This window comes from Barbatula barbatula (genome assembly GCF_947034865.1).
Source record: "Barbatula barbatula genome assembly, chromosome: 1".
Lineage (NCBI taxonomy): Eukaryota > Metazoa > Chordata > Actinopteri > Cypriniformes > Nemacheilidae > Barbatula > Barbatula barbatula.
The window spans coordinates 33,365,371-33,373,101 of NC_136766.1; the positions used below are offsets into that span (position 1 = coordinate 33,365,371).

A 7,731-nucleotide genomic window follows, 5' to 3' on the forward strand; every position below is an offset into this window, starting at 1 on the left:
TGGATGACTTTATGACACTCCTGAGGTTTGATTTTGTTGAAATTCAACAGTTGGAATGGTCTCTTAATTTTTCCATGGCTTTATATAGGTAATTTAAAAACTTAAATACATTTTTCAAATTCTTTCTGATTGCTTTCATCTTCCACATGTCATGGGTATGCAGGCTGATATTCACATTTAGGTGTCTGCCATTTAAATTGACTTTTAAATAACCTTTTGAAATATGCTTGTTTAACAATGGCTAAGTAAATAATTTTTATGGTTGTTAATACATCAGAGGTCAAAGAGAATTAAGGTCACATGACAACAAAAAAAATGGCCCGTGTTGTATATATTGTTCAACTTATTGATTGTGCAGAGCTGGACTGTGATAGATGTTAATTACAGAGGAGGGGTTCTCGTTATCACTAATGAATCTACAGAGTACAAAAAGACAAGAATCAGCGGTTCAGGCTAACAGTGAGTGTATCTTCTGTTGTAGACTAATGGCTGGAAACAGAAATTTACTGAGTCACTTGCTTGTTCTTTTACTGAGCTCAGTTTGCAGAGCGGTTCCACAGAGAGGGATTCCAGTTAATAGTCCACAAGCTCTTGGGTTCCAGCAAAATGAACAGAGATTTGGACTCGCGGCGCAAACTGAACAACAGTTTTCTCAGAAGTTTCCGCTTCAGAAGCCCGTGGTGCAGTCAGAACCTCTTGACAAGTGTGTTGTAGCGGATTATGAGCAGATCCAGTGTGGACAACCTGGTATCAGTGGTGCTGAGTGTGAAGCTATAAACTGCTGCTTTAATGGACAGCAGTGTTATTATGGGATGTCAGGTAAAGGTGTTTTACCAGTTAAGTGTTTCTTGCCAAGCTGACCCTCTGATAACTTCCTCTTTCTCATTAGTGACTGTCCAGTGTATGAGAGATGGTCAGTTTGTGTTGGTGGTGGCTAGAGATGTCACGCTGCCTCGTCTGAGTCTGGACACAGTCCGTCTGCTGGGTGGAAATGAAGCACCTTGTGGTCCTGTTGGTTCCACATCTTCCTTTGCCATTTACCAGTTTCCAGTCACTGCCTGTGGCACGAGCATGATGGTGAGTTTGCTGTTTGTGCTTTGGGTTTCTAGAACAGACTTTGTCAATCGTGTTTCTGCTTGCAGGAAGAAAATGGTTATGTGGTTTATGAGAACCGAATGACTTCATCCTATGAAGTGGCCATTGGAGGTCTTGGCTCCATCACAAGGGACAGTCATTTTGAGTAGGTTATGTTTTCTCATGCGTGAATATTGAACCGATGTCAGAAGCTCACTGTTTGTTTGTGTAGACTTCTCTTCCAGTGTAGATATTCTGCCACTGCTGTGGAAGCTCTGGTTGTGGAGGTCAACACTGTTCCACCACCTCCACCTGTAGCTGCTCCTGGACCCCTCAGGGTGGAACTTAGGGTGGCGAATGGCCAATGTGTCACTAAAGGCTGTGCAGAAGGTGCTGATTTGCTATGCCTTTCCAAACGAGTCGTAGTTGTAGCACTGGTCTAAAACTCTAGATTGAGACAATAACGCATGTTAATACTCAGGAGATGAGGCATACACTTCCTACTACGGTGAGGATGAGTATCCAGTCACAAAAGTCCTGCGAGACCCTGTGTATGTTGAGGTACGCATTTTGGAGAGAACTGACCCCAATCTTGTCCTAATGTTGGGGCACTGTTGGGCGACATCAACCCCTAGTCCTCTCAGTCTACCCCAGTGGGATCTTCTAGTTGATGGGTGCGTAGAATCCAATGCATTTATCCAAGAATTTGGCTGTGATCGAGTCCTGACCATCACTTCTGTTTTAGATGCCCTCACCAGGATGATCGTTACCTGACCACACTGGTTCCTACAGTTGGCTCGTCTGGTCTTCAGTTCCCAACCCACTACAAGCGCTTTGTTGTGAAGATGTTCACGTTTGTGGATCCAGCGTCACTGGCCCCTCTGCAGGAGACTGTATGATTTCCTTACAACCTTCGGTATCCTCTAAATTGCCTTTTGTATTTGTTGCTAAAGCTGATGTCTTTGTTTGTCAGATCTACATTCACTGTAGTACAGCGGTGTGCCACCCTGCTTCTGGCTCCTGTGAACAGGGCTGTGCCAGGAAAAGCCGTATGTATTTCATTTTGGTTTGATTTGCTGTTTTAGTTTTCGTACTGATACTCTTGTGTTCCAGGGAGAGATGTTGCTGACAAGAGACGTGAAGAAACTGTGGTTTCCAGTGGAGGGATTTTCTTTACAATGTAAACTGAATTGCCCTTTTTAATAAAGTAATTGGATTCAATTGTTTGTGTAGCTGTGTTTTCTCCCTAATGAGTTATGGCGTAAGGTTAATTAAGAACTGAGAACTTTCAAACTGCTAGTTTTATTATATAGCCTCTCCCAGGCTCGAGGAATCTTTACAAGGGATGCCAATTTAACAATCATTGTAAAATAACAAATTGCCATTTGCCCAATCAAGGCACAAAAAATACATTGTCAAATTTGTATACAAAAATGTCATGACAACGTGAAAAGGTAGGCTACATGAAGAGTTGAGCCAAAATAAGACAATTACACCATGCAAATGATAGTATCCATACGTTCACGTGATATCCAGGTTAGAAAGACTGCCAAAGGAGCAATGGACATTTTAACTGCTTATGAGTGAACAAGTATTTTTACAGCTTGTTTAATTTCACTTTCTGGTAAGGGTAGTGAGTTCCAACATTTGGATGCATTGACAGAACACCTGCTGCCCATTGGAGAGAACCTATGCACACAGAAGTTCAGAATTGCAAGACTGGAGCGACTATACGGTTGGAACAATAGGAGGGAGCAAGGCTATTAAGTGACTTGAAAGTGAGCAGAAGCATTTTGTATTTCACACAAGAACCCTGCAACCAGCAGACTTAACAAAATAGGGGAGATATGAGCAGATGTATTTGTGAAAGTTGGCATTCTGGAAGCAGAACTTTAAATGTACTCCAAACAGGTGATTAGGTGATCATCCAGAAAAGCATTACAATAGTAAAGGAAAGATGTAATCCGTGCATGAACTAATGATTCTGCATCTTTTCTACTGATAAAAGTGTGGAGTTGCACAATTTGACGTAGCTGCAAAAAAAAAGCTTTGTAGAGTTTGTGGATGTAGGCATCCAAGGTCAGTGAAGGGTCTAGTGATACCAAAATTATTTACAGTGGCCGATGGAAAAATAAAGGTAGTGTCAAGGATAAACCTTAGTTATTTTTAGTTTAGAGATGGAGGTCCAGTTATTAAAATTTCTGTTTTATGTTCAGGTTAAGAAAATGGGACTGTAGCCAAACTTTTAACTCACAGACACATGAAGATTATTACGTGTCTGTTTTAACTAGGGATGTCTCTGTAACATTAAGGTGGAATGCAATTGATACTGGGTCAAAAGAGAAACACCACAACATGAAAAAGTGAATGCTTTAAAGAATTGATTCCAAACAATAATCAACATTGAATTAGACAAAGTTCAACATAAGGGAAAAGGAACCTAATTAGTGATGTCATAAAGAAAATAAACCATTGAAATAAACTCGCCAATATCTCATAATCCCCAACTAATCTAACTATGAAAACAAACAAAATGTAGAAACAAAATCAAGAGCTTCAGCGAATACGTCGGATTGACGACATTCAGAGGAATCAGTTAGTAACACCTAGCGGCAAGGTTGCAAATTGCAACCAACCGCTCACTCCAGCCCCCCTCCCTTTCGAAACACTGTGACAGCTGAAAGAACATGTCGAATTACATGCAAGGGGACCCCTTGTGGATCATTGTGGATAAAAGCGTCTGCTAAATGACAATGTTGTGTAAGCTCTTTATACACCTCTGAAGACATAGCTATGTATATTATATTGCATTTCTATCAATAGATCTTCCCAAAAATTACACGCTGGACCTTTAAACAGCAGTGCTATACTGAACAGGTCAAAGGGTGTGTTCCAAATGGAGAAAAAACAGATCAGAGGTGCTTGTTAAAGTGGAAACCGCCAAGTTTACCGTACGGAAGGGCTGTTCCAAACTGCCTGTAGGATTATGGATTTTGAAAGGTATATCTGATGGACCATTCACCCTCATAAATCTGTGTGTTGACAGTACCTTGAAACCTGGAAGTTTCTAGTGGTCTGAACCCAATCTTGTCCTAATGTGTCACATTGGTTCATTTCTCATTATTTAACATTTGTTCTGTAAGGTGGCATCTGGTGGCAATATCACGAATCCTCCCAATACACCTCATCATTAAAGCAGTTATCGTCTGACAGATCTCGTACTGTAGGTCTGATGGTTTTTGCTGTCTGGTGAACAAATTGATAATTTTTTTTAATTTGAAATTGGGGCTGGTTTATTAGAGATTTGTTATATTATGTCCCAATAATAGCCTGATGTGTAAAATAACAATCCATTGCCTCACCTATAAGCAATGACTGTACAAAAAACAGGTGGAAAATAGAAGAAATAAATACAAGACAAGGTTTTACTAAGTATTGGAAAAACGACTTGGCTATCTACCATTGGAAAACCTGTAACAGCTAAACTTGGCTATACAAATTTAACTACATAACTGCAGAAAATATTAAGAGACCATCTCAAATTAATTTTCAGTTTTTTTAATTGACTATTTATAGGTATCTGTGTAGATACAACGATGTAAATAATTATTTTGTGAACTACTAACGTATTGTTCTATTCTTCCAAATTTCAAATTAAGCACGTGCGCACACATTGTCAAGAAAAAACAGACATAAGTTTCATGTACTGCGTGCGGCTCATGTCCAGAATCTTTTAGCGCTGGGACAGCCGCTCCATCTATCATTTTCAAACGATCTCCAAAACCACCGTTATATCCACCGTTTATATAACATTCATCACCCAAATACAGCAAACAAACAACACAGAAATACTACGTCATACGTCCAACTCGGTTTATGTTAAGTTGACCACGTAAAGCATGAGAAGAGAACACGTTTAACATTGTAAATAAGTCACAATGCATGAAACACTGTTGCACGGCCACTTTAAACAATACAACAGGAATATTTCGACATGTATTTGGGAAAAGTAGAAAAAAAATTATTTATTTTTTTGGGTTATTACCCTGATTTTTCATGTGTCTTGTCATGCTGTCAGTCTTTCACATTGCTGTTGGATGACTTTATGTCACTACTGAGGAGACTAGACTATAATTACCATAATACATCTAGAAAGGGTTAACATCTAGATTTTTAAATAACCTTTTGAAATATGCTTGCTTAATAATGGCCAAGAAGATTATTTTTATGGCTGTTTACAGGTCAAAGAAAATTTAGGTAACATGACAACAAAAACATGGCAGATGTTGTATATATTCATACCACACCCACAGATACTACATGGAACATATTAGTTAATAGAACATAATGAATTAGATGAAGTTCACACCTGTCACATCACTATATTTCAGACGCAGCCCTGCATTTAGATTTTATGTGCCGGAATTAGTCTGTGGAGAAGCCCCAGTGTTGAAAATATTTACAGATGTTCACTAGATTTCGTGGTTTTTGTTTGGAAAGAGGAAATCCAAAAAAATATATTGTTAAATGTATTGATTGTGCAGAGCTGGACTGTGATAGATGTTAATTACAGAGGAGGGGTTCTCGTTATCACTAATGAATCTACAGAGTACAAAAAGCCAACAATCAGTGTCTCAGACTAACAGTCAGTGTATCTTCTGTTGTAGACTAATGGCTGGAAACAGAAATTTACTGAGGCACTTGCTTTTTCTTTTACTGAGCTCAGTTTGCAGAGCGGTTCCACAGAGAGGGATTCCAGTTAATAGTCCACAAGCTCTTGGGTTCCAGCAAAATGAACAGAGATTTGGACTCGCTCCTAAAACTGAACAACAGTTTTCTCAGAAGTTTCCACTTCAGAAGCCTGTGGTGCAGTCAGAACCTCTTGACAAGTGTGCTGTAGCGGATTATGAGCAGATCCAGTGTGGACAACCTGGTATCAGTGGTGCTGAGTGTGAAGCTATAAACTGCTGCTTTAATGGACAGCAGTGTTATTATGGGATGTCAGGTAAAGGTGTTTTACCAGTTAAGTGTTTCTTGCCAAGCTGGCCCTCTGATAACTTCCTCTTTCTCATTACAGTGACTGTCCAGTGTATGAGAGATGGTCAGTTTGTGTTGGTGGTGGCTAGAGATGTCACGCTGCCTCGTCTGAGTCTGGACACAGTCCGTCTGCTGGGTGGAAATGAACCACCTTGTGGTCCTGTTGGTTCCACACCTTCCTTTGCCATTTACCAGTTTCCAGTCACTGCCTGTGGCACCAGCATGATGGTGAGTTTGCTGTTTGTGATTTGGGTGTCTAGAACAGACTTGATGTCAATCGTATTTCTGCTTGCAGGAGGAAAATGATTATGTGGTGTATGAGAACAGAATGACTTCATCCTATGAAGTGGGCATTGGACCTCTTGGCTCCATTACAAGGGACAGTCATTTTGAGTAGGTTACCCATTTTCTCATGAGTGAATCTTGAACCGATGTCAGAAGCTCACAGTTTGTTTCTGTAGACTTCTCTTCCAGTGTAGATATTCTGCCACTGCTGTGGAAGCTCTGGTTGTGGAGGTCAACACTGTTCCCCCACCTCCACCTGTAGCTGCTCCTGGACCCCTCAGGGTGGAACTTAGGCTGGCGAATGGCCAATGTGTCACTAAAGGCTGTGCAGAAGGTGCTGATTTGCTATGCCTTTCCAAATGAGTCGTGCTTTAGATTGAGACAAGTGTTAATCCTCAGGAGATGAGGCGTATACGTCCTACTACGGTGAGGATGAGTATCCAGTCACAAAAGTTCTGCGAGACCCTGTGTATGTTGAGGTGCGCATTTTGGAGAGAACTGACCCCAATCTTGTCCTGATGTTGGGGCACTGTTGGGCGACATCAACCCCTAGTCCTCTCAGTTTACCACAGTGGGATCTTTTAGTTGATGGGTGAGTAGAATCCAAAGCTTATCCAGATATTACGCTGTGAACGAGTCCTGACCATCGCTTCTGTTTTAGATGCCCTTACCAGGATGATCGTTACCTGACCACACTGGTTCCTACAGTTGGCTCGTCTGGTCTTCAGTTCCCAACCCACTACAAGCGCTTTGTTGTGAAGATGTTCACGTTTGTGGATCCAGCATCATTGGCCCCTCTGCAGGAGACTGTATGAGTTCCTTACAGCCTTCTGTATACTCTAAATTGCCTTTTGTATTTGTTGCTAAAGCTGATGTCTTTGTTTGTCAGATCTACATTCACTGTAGTACAGCGGTGTGCCACCCTGCTTCTGGCTTCTGTGAACAGAGCTGTGCCAGGAAAAGCAGTATGTATTTCATTTTGGTTTGCTTTGCTGTTTTAGTTTAGTCGTCCTGACACTTTCTTGTTCCAGGGCGAGATGTTGCTGACAAGAGGCGGGAAGAAACTGTTGTTTCCAGTGGAGGGATTTTCTTCACAATGTAAATTGAATTGCCCTTTTTAATAAAGTCCTCGACTCAAACATTGTATAGCTGCGTTTTTAGTGTTTGTTCCCCAGTGAGGATTGTTCTGGTATAAACTGCACCTAAAAGCTGTGTAAGGTTTCATTAGAACTGAACTTGCAAACTGCTTGTTTTGATCGTTTACTATATAGCACATTTCCCAGGCTCAAGGACACTTTAAAATGGACAGCAATTCAACAATCATTGCAAATTGGC

The 7,731-nt window shown here is 40.8% G+C and overlaps 2 protein-coding genes across 2 annotated transcripts; both read left to right on the forward strand.

The window, feature by feature from the left end:
• The first annotated feature begins 458 nt into the window (after nucleotides 1-458).
• LOC306893356 (zona pellucida sperm-binding protein 4-like) lies at nucleotides 459-2,300 on the forward strand. The gene is made up of 8 exons (XM_079455142.1): nucleotides 459-819; nucleotides 890-1,077; nucleotides 1,143-1,240; nucleotides 1,307-1,464; nucleotides 1,556-1,748; nucleotides 1,820-1,967; nucleotides 2,048-2,123; nucleotides 2,188-2,300. The coding sequence occupies exons 1-8, from the start codon at nucleotides 486-488 to the stop codon at nucleotides 2,256-2,258; spliced, it is 1,266 nt and encodes a 421-aa protein (XP_079311268.1). The 5' UTR covers nucleotides 459-485; the 3' UTR covers nucleotides 2,259-2,300.
• A 3,417-nt stretch (nucleotides 2,301-5,717) lies between these two features.
• On the forward strand, nucleotides 5,718-7,731 carry LOC306893365 (zona pellucida sperm-binding protein 4-like). Its single transcript, XM_079455154.1, has 8 exons — nucleotides 5,718-6,079; nucleotides 6,152-6,339; nucleotides 6,407-6,504; nucleotides 6,573-6,730; nucleotides 6,796-6,988; nucleotides 7,058-7,205; nucleotides 7,286-7,361; nucleotides 7,428-7,731. The coding sequence occupies exons 1-8, from the start codon at nucleotides 5,746-5,748 to the stop codon at nucleotides 7,496-7,498; spliced, it is 1,266 nt and encodes a 421-aa protein (XP_079311280.1). The 5' UTR covers nucleotides 5,718-5,745; the 3' UTR covers nucleotides 7,499-7,731.

Bases quoted from the DNA above. Each gene is read 5' to 3' on its own strand.
- LOC306893356 (XM_079455142.1), top strand. From the start codon at position 486: ATGGCTGGAAACAGAAATTTACTGAGTCACTTGCTTGTTCTTTTACTG. The intron at 1,078-1,142 runs GTGAGTTTGCTG...TTCTGCTTGCAG, and splicing joins CCTGTGGCACGAGCATGATG to GAAGAAAATGGTTATGTGGT. The intron at 2,124-2,187 runs GTATGTATTTCA...CTTGTGTTCCAG, and splicing joins GGGCTGTGCCAGGAAAAGCC to GGAGAGATGTTGCTGACAAG.
- LOC306893365 (XM_079455154.1), top strand. From the start codon at position 5,746: ATGGCTGGAAACAGAAATTTACTGAGGCACTTGCTTTTTCTTTTACTG. The intron at 6,731-6,795 runs GTGCTGATTTGC...GTTAATCCTCAG, and splicing joins CACTAAAGGCTGTGCAGAAG to GAGATGAGGCGTATACGTCC. The intron at 7,362-7,427 runs GTATGTATTTCA...TTCTTGTTCCAG, and splicing joins GAGCTGTGCCAGGAAAAGCA to GGCGAGATGTTGCTGACAAG.